The 16,613-nt window shown below is 35.5% G+C and overlaps 1 protein-coding gene across 1 annotated transcript; it reads right to left on the reverse strand.

Annotated features, from left to right (window-relative positions):
- Positions 1–10,521: 10,521 nt before the first annotated feature.
- LOC123550433 (beta-lactamase domain-containing protein 2-like) lies at positions 10,522–11,820 on the reverse strand. Its single transcript, XM_045338863.2, has one exon. The coding sequence runs from the start codon at positions 11,818–11,820 to the stop codon at positions 10,522–10,524; it is 1,299 nt and encodes a 432-aa protein (XP_045194798.2).
- Between the last annotated feature and the right edge of the window lie 4,793 nt (positions 11,821–16,613).

The following is a 16,613-nucleotide window of genomic DNA, read 5'->3' on the forward strand; positions in this document are numbered from 1 at the left end:
TGTTCAGTTCTGCCTATTGTTTTCTCGTTTAAGACAACCCTATCTCCTCAATTGGGAACCATATGCCGCATTTCATGGTATTGCACTCTAGTGTATCACTGAAGGCTCGATGCACACCGTCGAATGAACACATCTGCTGGTGTCTCTAGTTGTAACACGTGCATATCTTGAGTTCTGCTCAACCCGCAGCTAGAAGGCATAAAGGGAAGTATGCATTTCCACTTCGTCCATGAATAATTTAAAAAGCGTTGCATTACCCTGTAATATAAACCTTACTACTTAATATGCAAGAAAGTGTATAATTACTCTAAAAACCGCGCGACAATTATACGATGGTAAACATGCAGTGTATAACATATTTTAATACAATGCTGTACCACAGTGTTTAAATGAAATATAAGTAAACGAGTACTGCACTCTAAAAAAAAGTCTTGAATAAAACTTAATATTAATTCCTCATTGTTTTTAGTTTATATTGTGGACAGTTTAATCATATGTCTAACAAACCTTTTACTTTGACAAAATGTGATTTCATGACACAGTTGTCAAAACGGGTTTTAAAATTTTGTGTATATATGCGATCACTTAAGAATTTAAGTATATTATGAAATGTTGATTAATTATAAACGATTCTTCTTCAAGAAATATGTTATATGTCATGTAAGAAATTTAAAAGCTAGGCTTCAGGAAATCGAAGATAACGTTAAGACAATAAAGCAAACTCAAACTGATCACAAAGACCCCGCAGATCATCTAGAGTACAAACAACTAAGATGATAAGAATGCAATGAGTAGTTAAATTATACTACTGTCTCAGTGCTTAATTGATGCATTAAACCAGCAATATCATTTAGGGCATCTATATGCTCTGTTTGTACATTTTCAAGCACAAAAATGGTACTATCTTATGCTGTGATGGAATTCTGATATCGTATTTAAACAAACACATGTTCTTGTGAAAATATTTAAAACAAAAACAAACTTGATTATATCTATTTACTAGAAACGCAAAGGTTGCTGTAACAAAATATATACAGATTAAGACGATAATGGCGCGTAACAGCTGCTATTCAATTGCCATTTGTTAGAAAGTAATCAGAAATTGTTTTGTGTAGCACACTAACAGTATGTGAACTGGGTGATACTGGTAAAACATTAAAAAAAAACATTGCTTTATCCCTGCGAAGTCGTGTCCAAAAATAGTTGACTCTTATCTTAATGGAAAAGCTATACACAAATTGTTTTAAAAATATTGTATTCATGATTATTGCATCGAATTAAAGAGGCAACAGCAATTCTGTCGTCATTAACTAACAAATGAGCTTATCTTATGTCCAAGTAAACAGCAATACTTTCGATTATGTTTAGTTTGAGTCGGACTTGCGAAAGAAGAGGGTATCTTTTAAGTTTTGTTTGTGACAAAATATCTTCAGCAAACATTAATTTTGCTCCGCTCTCGTGAAAATATTCAATTGTCTCCCTTATCGGTGAAGATATATTTCGAAATCACACTGCAAACAGACAAATATCCTTTATTGAAATGATATTGCTTTTTTCTTCTTTTTTATGAGTGTTAGGAGCAATGCTATGGTTTACTCATACCTTTCTTTTGCTTTCCATAGCATGTATATGGCAAGCCAATTGTCCAATAATTACGTGAACCCTAGTTCACGGTCGAAAAACTAGGATTAACGATCGATAAACTAGGTTTTTCGAACGTAAAACTAGGTTTTTCAAATACTAACCTATATTTTCGAGCGAAAACATAGGATAACGCCGTGAACCATAGTTCACACTCGTAAATATAGGTTCACGATTGTAAACCCCAGTTCACGGTCGTAAACATAGGTTCACGTTCGTAAACTATGGTTTACGAGCGTGAACCGGGGTTTACGAGCGTAAACATAGGATAACGATCGTAAACATAGGATAACGACCGAAACTCATAGTTCAATCGAGAAACCTAGTTTATCAAACGTAAACCATGGTTTACGGTCGATATATTAGGATTATCGAATCAACAATGAATTTCGGGCGTGAACGTGGGTTTACGGCCATGAACCTATGCTTACGACCGTGGACCATAGTTTACGGACCTGAACCTATATTTTCGAGCGTGAACCTATGTTTACGAACGTGAACTTGGGTTTACGAGCGTGAACTTAGGTTTTTCAAACGTAAAACCAGGTTTTTCAAACGTAAAACCAGGTTTTTCAAATACTAACCTATTTTTTCGAGAGAAAACATAGGATAACGTCGAAAACAATAGTTCACGCTCGTAAACATAGGTTCACGTTCGTAAACCCAAGTTTACGGTCGTAAACATAGGATAACGACCGAAATTTATAGTTCAATCGAGAAACCTAGTTTATCGAACGTAAACCATGGTTTACTAGGATTATGAAATCAACTATCAATTTCGGCCGTAAACCTATGTTTACGGTCGTTAACCTATAGTTTACGAGCGTGAACCTAGGTTTACGGCCGTGAACTACAGTTCACCTTCGTAAAACCGTGTTTATCGATTTGTAACAATATGGCAAGCCAATTGTCCAATAATTACGTGAACCCTAGTTCACGGTCGAAAAACTAGGATTAACGATCGATAAACTAGGTTTTTCGAATACTAACCTATATTTTCGAGCGAAAACAAAGGATAACGCCGTGAACCATAGTTCACGCTCGTTAATGTAGGTTCACGATTGTAAACCCCAGTTCACGGTCGTAAACATAGGTTCACGTTCGTAAACTATGGTTTACGAGCGTAAACATAGGATAACGATCGTAAACATAGGATAATGGCCGAAACTCATAGTTCAATCGAGAAACCTAGTTTATCAAACGTAAACCATGGTTTACGGTCGATATATTAGGATTATAGAATCAACAATGAATTTCGGGCGTGAACATGGGTTTACGGCCATGAACCTATGTTTACGGACGTGAACCTATGTTTACGACCGTGAACCATAGTTTACAGACCTGAACCTATATTTTCGAGCGTGAACCTATGTTTACGAGTGTGAACATAGGTTTACGTTCGATAAAACCAGGTTTTTTAAACGTAAAACCAGGTTTTTCAAATACTCACCTATTTTTTCGAGCGAAAACATAAGATAACGTAGTAAACCATAGTTCACGCTCGTAAACGTAGGTTCACGTTCGTAAACCTAAGTTTACGGTCGTAAACATAGGATAACGACCGAAATTCATAGTTCAATCAAGAAACCTAGTTTATCGAACGTAAACCTGGGTTCACGAGCGTAAACTATAGTTTACGCCCGGTATCTGATGTTTTCACTCGAAAATATAGGTTAGTATTTGAAAAACCTAGTTTTACGTTCGAAAAACCTAGTTTATCGATCATTAATCCTAGTTTTTCGACCGTGAACCGGGGTTCACGTAATTTTTGGACAATTGGCTTGCCATACATGTATCTGTTTCTACTCCTTTCCACTGATAAACGATGTTAACAACAAACCGAGAGCTATGAAAGAGAAGTTTGTGTCAAAGTAACATTGTATTGTTACTTAGTGATTTCACATAGACTTTAGATTCTATACTTATTAGCAGACTGACCTTGACTAAGTGATGAAACAGTGTATGTCACAACAAAAGTTTTGAACAGTAATATTGTTATTAATACGACTAATTTTCGTTCAGTTAAAATGAGTTTTATTTAGAATAATAGATTTGTATTGTAACTACCATTTTCTAACAAAAATGTGGATTTATTTATATCTACGATGTTGCCAGAGTCTAAGAAAACAACCCAAGACTTAACAAAAACGAATACAAGTTGTTATATATTATACTTATTAATACTAAATAGTCTAAACAGTGCGAAAATAAATCGTATATGCCGGTTAAGGTTTGGGATGTATTTAAAATCTCGATACAAACTCGAAACTGAACAACAATTTAACCTGGTTTGGAATTACTTATCCACATATCAAGGGCGTTGCAGATTGATCTCAAATCTTTTTTTAACATTAAACCAAACGACAAGCAATATACAATAATGCAATCACTTATTGCAATATATATCTATATATTAAGTCATTACCAGTGACGAGAAGTTCTGCAGTCCACAAATCTTAAAAACATAGTGATATTCAGCTATGAGAACACTTTCCTTGTTACTCATCAGCCTATTGATAATTGATAAAGTATATTCTTTTAAGTAGAACTGTTACCTGCCTGTCTGTGCGATTCATCTGAAAAGAATAACAGATATGTGGACTGCATTTCGAAAGCTCATTAAATGATCTCCCCCTTCTCTGATGATGTCCTATCTCAAATGAAACCTTGTTCACGTTGGTGATATTTTTTAACTTGCATATATTATAATTTACTTGTTACACTCGAGTCATTTATCTTTATTGAATAATGATGCTCCTTTTCCGTATGTAAAAGTTGCCGATTGTAGGTATCGCGAATTGTATCATGGTTCGACGGCCTATTTTGATGTCAATGTTGAGTTCGAAAACTATCATTTGCTGTCGTTAGTAATGTTGTGCGATTATAAAAAATGGGTACAATTTCACTGTGTTTACATATGTTTTGATGAAATGAATGTTTATAAAGTTTTAAACAACTTGAACAAACAAGTCAGTTAGTCAAAAGTTAGTCTTTTTGATGTTTGTTATTTAGTTTATACTAATTTATTCTAGGTCGAGTGTGAAACAAGTTCTACAACTTATACTGATCATTCTCGACACCTCATTCCTGATGGAATCCACCGCCACGAGAGTACGAGTGAAGAGGCCAGTTTCCCCTTTTTATTGCTGAGCGCCAGGCAAGGAAGCTACTGGTACCATGTCCCACGTCTTTGGTATGACGCGGCCGGGGATCAAACCCACGACCTCCCGCACTCGAAGCGGACGCTTTTGTTTGTTTTGTTTGACCTCTTGAAGTCACTTGTCAGTAATACCTTTCTCGTGACGTGTTATACATTAAAATCGTTTTGTATTACATGCATCGTAGAAAATTGTTGTTTTAATTACCGAGCGAAATGTGAGTGAAATGTTACATGTAGTGTTATTATAAAAACTAGCTTGGTATTATTTCCTTTAAACTAAATCAGTAGAAAACATACCAGTTTTGATTTATTTTATTAGGCACTTGGTGGATTATTTAGTACTTTCGAGTCAAATATAACAAATTTATTAGGTTTTGGTGGTCATATATCACATGAAAATACGCGTTAATGATATATTCTGTAAATAACATAATTCTTTTTTTTACTGAAATATAAAACATTTAAAAATGTTAGATATATATATATATATATATATTGTTTCCTCAAATATTTTTTAACAAACTGCCATGATTTAAAATGATTAAAAAAGATTATAATATTAGATCACAAATGTTGTAATTGTACCGCAAAATGTTTTGTTATGATGTTGACCTATGGATGGAAATAGTAATTATAAGTATGAACACATTAAATGTATTGTCGATTGAATTCATAACCTAGACTCAACTTTAACAAGGATCATTTGAAAAATGTATGTTATTGTTGTACACAAATAACATTTAGAAACGTTTTGTATGTATTTCTTAGAAAATTTCAAATTTAACAAATAATTATGAAAATGAAAATGAAACCAATTTCAATAAAATGATACTCATTTTCATGACGATTCAATTGTTCTTTTAATATAACTAAACATTATAAGCATTTGTAGTGTACATTTATATTTGTATGTGCGCATTAATAGATATTCCTGTCTTTCCCTGGGGAAAACCTTGTCTAAAATAGCGTGCACTTAGGTGACGTCATATAGTACTGGCACTATATTATGACGTCATAAACATATAAATAATTTCAGGAAATACCAAAATTTATTTGCTTCATGATCTGTTTTGAACGCGATAGGCAAAAAAATTAACTAACATGTCTGCCTATATAAGACCATCCGCGGATCCAGCCAATTTTCTCAGAGGGGGTTCGACCGACCCCTCACTACAACAAACGTGTCTCTATACACATTTTTGATATGCTAGCTGTTTACAAGTACAGGGTTGCCCAAATGTTTTGTTGAACAGGCTGAAGTAGAAAACTAGCCAACTAGCTAGGGGGGTCCGCGGGCATGCCCCCCCCCCCCCCCCCATCCCTGGAAAATTTTGAAATTAGCGCTACATTTCCTGCATTCTGCTGCATTTTAGGAGCATTTAATAACACCTTTTCCAATGCAATTTTATATACAATTTACCCCTTATTTTCACGTTTTTATGAGCTCACCTGTTAAATTTGGGAAAAATAATAAAATTAAGTTCTTATAATTAACATAAACATGAATTATGTCGAGGTCGTATGTAGCAGCAGCCACATACACTTTGAATGCGGTCCTAATGTTGCCGTTTCGAGTAACCATTTTCTTTCCTTCTTCTCTTCTTTTCTTTCCCCCTTTTTGTATTTTCCAGGGGAGTGGGGGGATCCGGACCCCCGGACACCCCGTCTGGACCCGCGCATGAAGACTGCTATTCTCCCAACCTTCGGGACAGCTTGGATAAAAACCTCGCTAACGTTTTCCATTCCACACTGTCCCTCGGGTAGGGAAAACCCCGTTTTACACAGACGGGCATGTAAGATCATTATAGTCTTACACAGGCAGACATGGTAGATCATTTTTCTTGCCTGTCACGATCAAAATAGATCGTGGAAACAAAAGAATATTACATATTATTACATAGTTTATAACGTCATATGTGCCAGTACTATGTGACGTCACCTAAGTGCACGCTATGTTAGACAAGGGTTTTCCCTAGGGAAAGACAGGAATATCTATCCCCGGCGCGTGCTCGGACAAATGTATACTTACCCCGCTTGGTAGGTAAGAATATTAGGATCTGACATGCCTGCCTGTGTAAGACGGGGTTTTCCCTACCCGAGGGACAGTGTGGAATGAAAAACCAAGCGTTAGCGAGGTAAGCTGTCCCGAGGGTGGGAAAACAGATGTCTTACAGAGGCAGACAGGTTAGATCATTTTTCTTGCCTACCACGTTCAAAATAGATCGCGGTGTTAAATAGATATGGGTATTTCCTGACATTATTTAAATATCTTATGGCGTTATAATAGTGCTAGTAGACCTACTATGCGACGTCGCCTTAGTGCACGCTATTTTAAACAAGGTTATTCCCTAGGGAAAGACAGGATTATCTATCTATGGCGCGTGCTCGGAAAAAATGTGTATTTTCCCCGCTGCGTAGGCAAGAAAGATACACCCTTTGCGGTACAGTGATTTAATCTATTTTGAGTACATGTAGATCAATTTTAATTCATCGCTTCATTTTGCAGTTTGTTCGAATCGATTTTTATATTATACGGAAAACAGAAGGTGATGAATTATATAAATATTGCGATATTAATGAGTGAATATATGAATAACATGTGATATATAAACAATAGACCACTACATTGTCCTATTTCGGATTTAAGTTTCAATTTTTATATGAATTTTGACCAATGAATTAGACATACAAAGTAAGCACATTTCATTCAATACTCAGAACCGTTATAACGTGAGCTTTCTTGTTCAATCTAACAATCAAGGCATTTATATAGTTATTAGGATCACCTCCAACTCTACACTTTATTTACAATATGGTTTGTTAGATACGCAAATATTCAGATGGTTTTTAAGTTATGGCAACTTGTCCGCTACCAAGGGTGGGTCCAGGATTTTGTGTTTGGGGGGGGGGGGGGGCGGCAACTAGGGGGGCCCGGGGGCATGCTCCTCACAAAATTTTTGAAAATAATGGATCCTTCTGGTGCATTCTGAGGAACTTTATTAAGTATTTTAAAAAGAACAGGTTTTGTGACAAAATCAGCCTAAATAACATGCTAATTATATTCCAAGTTTTATGATTTATCAGACTTATTCTTGCGTAAGTATCTCAGAATGGAATTTCTTAGCCTGAATGGACTTCTAAGGATTTTTTTATGGAGAGTGGTTACCAAGGGCTATTAGCATATTGTACAAATGGTAAAGAGCATTATCTTGCAAACTTTGTTGGATGTTTATTGTGCGAGCGTAGCGAGCAAGGAAAAATGCATATTTTATGTCTTTTTTTTTTTTTACAAAGAACAAAAGACAAATTACCTATGCGAGCGTAGCGAGCGAGAAAAAATACATATTTTATATTTTTCACCCAGAACAAAAGACAAATACCTATGCAAGCGTAACGAGCGGGAAAAAATGCATATTTTGCAGTTTTTTTTTCACCCAGAACAAAAGATAAATACCTATGCGAGCGTAGCGAGCGAGAAAAAATGCATATTTTTCACTATTTTTTACCCTGAAGAAAAGATTTATACCTATGCGAGCGTAGCGAGCGGGAAACATGCATATTTTGCACTTTTTCACCCAGAACAAAAGACAAATTACCTATGCTCAGGCGATTTTAGGGGGGCGCGCGCCGGGTGCCCCCCCCCCCCCCCCGGATCCACCCTTGGCTACGGTCATTTTGTCCAACCCCCCATCTTGTTCTGAGTCTCAACAATTTCGGTATCTGAACAGCACACCAGTTGTTCAGCCATCTTCAGATAGCAAATGATGCTCCTCTCCTATGCCATCGACACGAACTATTTCGCAGAACATTCTTAAACACTGTGCATATTAGTATCATATAACAAGAAATGTCTTTAAAAAGACAAACGGCGTAGAGGTAATAATGTTTGGCGCATGAACAATTCAGAATTAAACAGGATGTACAGACAGAAAAGATTTGGATATGCATTATTCATTTGCAAATATTTCAACTAAGCTGCAAATTTAAATGATCAAGAGGTATCCTTTCAGTGATAGAAGGTCAAAATAATTTGATGTATTGGGCTCTGAAATAAGTTCTTGTTGGCTCAGAATCCTCCATAAGTAACCCTATAGCACAACATGTCGACCAGCGTACAATTAGTTGGACTGAAAAGGCTAAAGCAGTTGACATGAAAATAAAACCCTAGCTTTTAAATCACTAGTAGTGACCCCTATAACTCTAATTACTTGATTAATACCTTCAATAAATGTTGAAATCTTTTTTATTTGGGTAAAGTAATAGGTAAATACTTACATAATATATGATGGAATAGTGATTTTTAAATTTAATTTGCACATTGTTGTTGTTTGCATTGTCATTATTTTCATGAAATTTAAAAATTTTCAGCTGACCTACTGGCCTCCATTGGTGTTGTTTTTGTCTGCACTTGCCAGAGCGAGGCTCCAGTAGGGGAAATACCCCTGGTGTCAAATTATGTAGGGAATAACTCAGTTTCGTGAAATAATAACAAAGAACTGTTAAATTTTCTGCTTTATTTTCACGAAGAACATGAATTTGCCGTGCGTGCGAAACCGCGTACAGTGCGAAACCGGGTACATTGACTCTACAGTTACAACCAGCCACAACTCATTCATCCATAAGCGAGGTACGCAACGGGGGAAAAAGTTTACTTTCGATTGCTCTAGCGGTGATAAATTACTAAAAACTTTAAATTAGAATATATCATTTTAGTTTAGGGAAACAAAACTACTAAATATGTTCCATTTAATATGTGCCTTCTGATAATAAATGTCATTTAAGACTTAATAAATGGTTTATCTTCTCAGCGCGCATCTGTTCCTTGTCCCGATTACTACAGAATCTAGGTCAAAACCCATGTTATTCAGCTAACGCCGAAAAATACGACAGAGCAATTTATAATTAAAAAAACGCGCTACTAGATTTACCCATATGATATTACGGTGGGTTTGATGATGCCTCAAACAGCTTTTCGATGACAGGCTATCAATATGTATAGCCAAATCTGTATTAAAACTGAGGTATTGAGATAATCAGTAAAACATTTGCACTATCAAAGCAATCTAACATCTCAGTGTGTTTAAATAGAAATAAGACTTGACTGTTACATATACTTGTATGGCCATCTCGATTGAACGAAACAGTGCTGTTAGTTTAAGTGTCGGCGATAGCTGGATAAGTCCAAATGGTTACCAAACTGAGTTTACTTCAGCATAAACCAAATGACACAAATAACACGTATTAACAAATATAAATACATGTTGAATGAAAATATATGACGGGTTTGTGTAGAAATATATGATTGTTCACGTCACCTAGCTTGCAGTGTCATAATAGTTGTGAAGCTGTCAGAATTGAAGTAGATTTTTATTCTTATGCGGAATGGTGATAATAAGTGCTGTGATTTTAAGGGAATCATTTGATTTATCTTGAATATTAGATTACGAATTACAAGTAGCTTGCATATCGGAAATTAGAAAACACAACCCCTGATTTTTCAAGTGGAAGAATTATAACCTTCATGAATTAATGTTAACTTTCATTTGTATTTGTAATGGTTGAGCTTTATTTTTCAAAATTGTACGATATATAATTTTGTTTCTAATTATGAAATAGCTGCTGATGATTGAAAATATTTCAAAAAGAGGGGCTAAATTCATACAAAGCTATCAAACGTTCACTAAATAATCAATCCCACAAAACTTGAATTAGAACTCCTCTTAAGTTAATCCTTCTTGTTCAATATAATTATCTAAGCACTTATATAGTTCGTTTTCTAGGTCCACGTATCTGGGATCATCTCCCATTCCATACATTGAAATATAGTTAGTGAGGTATGCGATACCGAGACGGTTTGAAAGGTCAGCCATGGCAACTTGGCCGCCGTAGCCAGTGTGTCCAAACATTAGCTCCCCTTTTGGGTTGTTTTTGAAGCCTGTTCCAGGTCCAAACCTTGTCTCTATACCTAAGGAAGCGTCTAATCCTGACACCAGGGGTGTTGTCATTACCTTAATAGCGTCTTCAGATAACAAACGATGCTTTCCTTCCATGCCACCATTACTTAAAATACCGTATACTTTGGCGAATCCACGCGCCGTACCAGTGCCATGGCAACAAGATAATGTTATTTCCCGATAATAAGGATTATTTTCAACAAAAAATCCTTTGGAAAACTCTGTCACTGAACTCACAGCTCGTGCCATTATAGAATTTGGAAATAAAATCCACCTCATCATAACAGACGCAATTTTAAAGTCAGTTAAGGATTTTAAGAGAGCTTTCCAGCTAGGATCTTCGTATAATCGAGCAACGCGATAGTATTTGTCTCTTGGCGTGTTCATGAACAAGTCTATTTCAAAAGGTCCAGCAATGTCGTCTTGGAATATCTTTTGAGTGTTTCTTTCTTTCGGGTCTGCCTTTCTGATGAGAGTATCAACATAAGGTCCATACGTTATTGAATGATATCCATGTAATGAACCGACTGGCCATATAGGTCTCTGAGAGCACAAACTTTCCTCAACTTTTTCAGGATTATCTCTGATATCAAGAAGATTTATCGGCTTATCAAGAACTGCTAAACCTGCTTGATGACTAAGTAGCATTTCAACAGTAATATTTTCTTTGTCATTTTGAGCGAACTCTGGCCAGTAGTCAGAAACAAGGCTCTTGTAATTGATAAAACCCTTTTCAGCCATTCTTGCAATAACTACAGCGGCGATACCTTTCGTGTTTAAATATCCAATTGTCATGGTATCATTTTGCCATGGACGCTGGGCTTCCTCGTCAGCATAACCTCCCCATATGTCCAGTACCAAGCGTCCTTTGTGATATACCGCCAGTGCCCCACCGCGTTCTTTTCCACTTTTCAAATTGGCCTTGAATTTGTCAGCTACACTCTGAAAAGCTGGATGATAATATCCATCAAAAACAACTGGAAGCGTAGGTTCCAAGAATGATTTTAAACATGGTAAAGGTAAAAGAAAACCGCAAAGTATAGCACTCCGTTTTATAAACGCCATGGTTATAATATTAAAAACAAATGAATGCACTTCGTTCGTTATCTCTTATTGCACGGCCCATCAGGGCCGGGCATATAGAGGTGGTTTTAGAATGTGCAATGGGTTCGGATTTGACAATTTTTTCCCTTCGAGTCATATTTCTGTTAAATTTTCGTTTGACACCCAGAAAGTAAATATTCTAACGTGTAATCGCAACAATAATGGAATTAATATTATTTAATTTTGTTTCTTCTGGTTTATATTTTGCAATATTTGCAGAATTTGCATTATATTGAATCGGATTTGATCAATTTCAGCCTTTCAAGTTATTCGCGCTGGGCCATTCGCGCATGCGCAGTAAAATTATGTCATTCTTGCATAAAGTGTAGTCGTCAGTGTAACGTCCTTTTCTATTAAAATATTTTGAAGTGGATTTTGTCAAGAACAAGGTAAGTTGTTACCAACAATATTGTTTTTGATAACAATGCATTTTGAGTGCCAACTCACATGCGTTGATCTAAATTTTAGAATAAACCGAACTCAGCGAGTTACCCTAAGTGATGACCTACTTACACTATCAATAGGAAACATAAATAAATAGCATGCTTTAGAAAACTTTTTGCTTAGATACGCATTTTATTAGGTTTATACAGGTGAGTTGCAGTCAAAGTATCATTTTTTAATGTGTATAAATGTGAAGTTTTTAAAGACGGAATAATGTAAACAATAGACTACGTGATTTTTGGCGCGATTTTACTACACATACATGTACATATCATATGCTACTTTTGGCAGGTGGCGCTGTGTAAGGTTTTTCCAATTATGAAATGAAGCTATTTATAAACATATCCCAATGTCTGAAGGTTACGAAGTAGGCCTTGAAAAACAAAAATCAAACAACACCAAATCATAGAAAGAAAGATTTGTTTGACATGAAAATTGAGGAGTATGTAAAACATGCATATTAATTTACAAAACAAGTGTCAGTATACTGATATAAACATTGAATTCCAGAAAATGACTGCCTATAGGGGCCCCACTTCCGGACAGTCAAACGCCTTTAAAAACTCACCATTTTCAAAAAAACTGTTACAAATGTTCGTTTTGATGCATTTGCAATAGTGTGCGAGTGGTGAAATTTCACGTAACAAGGTGGAACACTGTTTTCAGCAATTGTTTATCTTTATTTCTTTACAAATGGCATTCATTTTCAAAGGGAAACAACTTTTTCTCGATGATTACTTAAAATAATCGGAAAAGGTTGTCTCCCTTTGGAAATGAATGTCATTTGCACTTAAAATAATTGGAAAAAGTTGTCTCCCTTTAAAAATGAATACCATTTGTAAAGAAATAAAGATAAACAATTGCTGAAAACTGTGTTCCATCTTATTATGCGAAATTTCACCACTCGCACGCTATTGCAAATGCATCAAAACGAACATGTGTAATTGTTCTTCGAAAATGGTGAGTTTTTATCAAGGTGGAACACATTTTTTCAGCAATTTTGTTGTATGAGTTTTGTTTTTCAAGGCCTAATTCTCAACCTGAAACAGTTACTGAAACATAAGGCATTTTAATTTATCAATTTGAGACCGCGTCAGTACTTTTGACTCTGTGTCTTGGAGAGAATTTTCACTTGTACATTCTTCCTGATAACAAGAGGCGCGAGGCAGTATGAAGAGATAGATAGTCGAAATAATCCGATGTATAAGCTTGTCTAAAGAGATCACAGGTCTAGGATTTTGTAGGTTCTGTAAAATTATAGATAGAAAAATCTTTGAAATCATAGATGGTCCATATATGTACTGTACAGTATATATTTTAAAACGAAGAAATCCTAGAATAGACCATGTGGCTTATGGCGCAAATTTACTACACATGTACATATGTTACACTCGGCAGGTGGCGCTGTTCAAGGTTTTTCCAATTATTAAAGCGAACTATTTTAAACATAATCCAATGTCCTGCACAAGGGGGCATTTCGTCTTATTATAAGGTCCAATGATAGTCCAGATAACGGGCGATTTGAGACCTCGTGAAAAATTTTGACTCGCTGTCTTCTGGTACATACATGTACTTCCTGATGATAAATAACAACCACAGCTTTTCTGCTAGTTTTGATTACAAGACGAAAATTGTGTTTTGGACTATTGTAAGTGTATGAATGTATTGAATGAAAATCAATGCTTTTGACATAAAATTAAAGTGATAAAGATTTATATAGGCCCTAGATTATGACACTAACACATTTTTTCAGGTTTTTCTGCATGAGTGACAGCAGCTATAATTGCATATTTTGTGCTACATTGATTTGATTTATTTGAAGATGTCCCCAGTTTTTAACAACTGCCCTGTTAAAAACTGGGGATATCTTCAAATAAATCAAATAAATGTAGCACAAAATATGCAATTATAGTTTTTAACAACTGCCCTGATCCGCCCGCTTAGCTCAGTAGGTAAGAACGTTGATCTACGGATCTCGGGGTCGCGAGTTCGATCCTCGGGCGGGGTGTATGTTCTCCGTGACTATTTGATAAACGACATTGTGTCTGAAATCATTAGTCCCCCACCTCTGATTCATGTGGGGAAGTTGGCAGTTACTTGCGGAGAACAGGTTTGTACTGGTACAGAATCCAGGAACACTGGTTAGGTTAACTGTCCGCAGTTACATGACTGAAATACTGTTGAAAAACGGCGTTAAACCCAAAACAAACAAACAAACAAAACAACTTCCCTGACCTCCCAGTTATGATCAGAAGTTAATTGTTGAATGTTGGGAGTATTTCCGTAAATGTATATATGGATTTATAGGGAGATTACGCAACCACTCGATGAAAATGTAATTTTAGTCCCATTCAAATACACTTAGGTGCTTTCACTTTGAAAAACAGTGTATAATTTACAATCTGCACACTTTCCCGTCTTAAAAATCATATAGTATTTAAGATACCCTGTATGACTACAATTTAGGTATACATGTACTGTAAGGCCAAAAAAATGTTTCCAGTAACATGCTAAAGAAAAATAGGTAGGTAGCTGGTCAGTAATTTTTAAAAAAAATCTGGATTTTATTATCAAGTGGGACCTTTCGGAAACTATTTTTGTGTACAAAAATATGAATAAGGGAGTTATTCCTTTAGAGCATCAGTAACAGGGATTATAAACTAGCTATTTTTATTTAGGGGCCCAGACTGTCAAAAACAAATGTTTAACATTAGGTATATGGGCATTTTCTCCAACAATTTAGGGTCCCAGCCCAAAATCTAGGAACCATGGGCTACTGGGCCCCTGCTAGGGGTGTAACAATATGCTAGTCTCACGATACAATATGTATCGTGATACAGATGCAACGATACGGTACATATCGCGATACGAATTGAGTATCGTAAGTAAGCATTTATGTGACAAAATAAAAATTAAACAATATCTATACTCTTGGAATGATACATTTCTTTAGTTACTATCTTTAACACTGATTGTATGAAAGATATCATGCAATATTTCTAGTTTTCACTTATCGTTTCTGTATTGTGAAACAGACCTATGATTCGATACCCGTATCACCAAACTGATGTATCATGATAAAATGAATTCCGATGTATCGTTACAGTTACCTTGAGTAAGTTGATTTTTAACATCACTGACTATGTTTAAAACATAAAAAGTGCAGTTTTTCAACTTTTTATTAAAACATATTAAATAAAAAAAACAAACTTTATTAATATTTTTGAGAGAATTTCAGCAGCTCAATAGAAAAAAAGGTGGTAAATCAGCTTATATACAGAGTTGACATGGTAGAAAACTTGAATGATTACTTATATCCCCATTGCCATTTTTTTCACATTTTCATGCTCCCTTTCAGCTTTAAAAACCGCAAATCGAACATTTATCTTAAGTGATATTGCTAGGATATTGCAGTACCACTGGCCAGATAGCTCAATTGGCAGAGCAACCCAAAATTAAGGAAATTACGTTTGGTAATTTGTTTTTTGGGGAGGTTCCAGGTTCGAATCCTGGTCTGGCTGTGCAAACTGTCACGTTGTGAAGTTAACTTTTTTCCAGTTTTTTATAGAAGATCTAAAGGTAAAATATAAAAATGCATTTTATTTACTTATACTGCTGTAATACTGTATTTACCTTGAAATAAATTTATTCCCCACTATTTTGTTTATTCTTGGGGGGCATATTTGTACTCATTGTTTTTTTTTTTAGCTCTTGTGATCACTCGATGTCACATTTAGCTTGTGTATGCGATAGAGGCTTTATTTTTCAACTGATCTTCATGAAATTTTGTCAGAATGATTATTTGGATGAAATCTAGGCCAAGTTCGAAAATGGTTTTTCTGGGGTCAAAAAACTAGGACACTATGTCAAATCAAAGAAAAGCCTTGTGTATGCGATAGAGGCTGTATTTTTCAATTGATCTTCATAAAATTATGTCAGAATGATTGCCTTGAAGAAATCTAGGTCGAGTTTGAATATGGGTCATCTGGGGCCAAAATGTAGGTCATAGGTCAAATCAAAGAAAAACCTTGTGTATGCGATAGAGACATTATTTTTCAATTGATCTTCATCAAATTTTATCAGAATTATTGCCTTGATAAAATCTAGGTCAAGTTTGAATATGGGTCAAACACTTTGTTTTTTTGGGCCGTGCGACCATCTATTTGCTGCATCTTGCAGCAATTTTTTACTTGTGGTATATATACACAGAGATAAGGGCACACAGATAGTTGTTGTAATAGGCCAAGTACATTTAAAGTACTTTTCATTTTAATACGCACATTAAGTAAAAAAAATTATTGCGGATTAGA

Source organism: Mercenaria mercenaria, chromosome 6 (genome assembly GCF_021730395.1).
Source record: "Mercenaria mercenaria strain notata chromosome 6, MADL_Memer_1, whole genome shotgun sequence".
Lineage (NCBI taxonomy): Eukaryota > Metazoa > Mollusca > Bivalvia > Venerida > Veneridae > Mercenaria > Mercenaria mercenaria.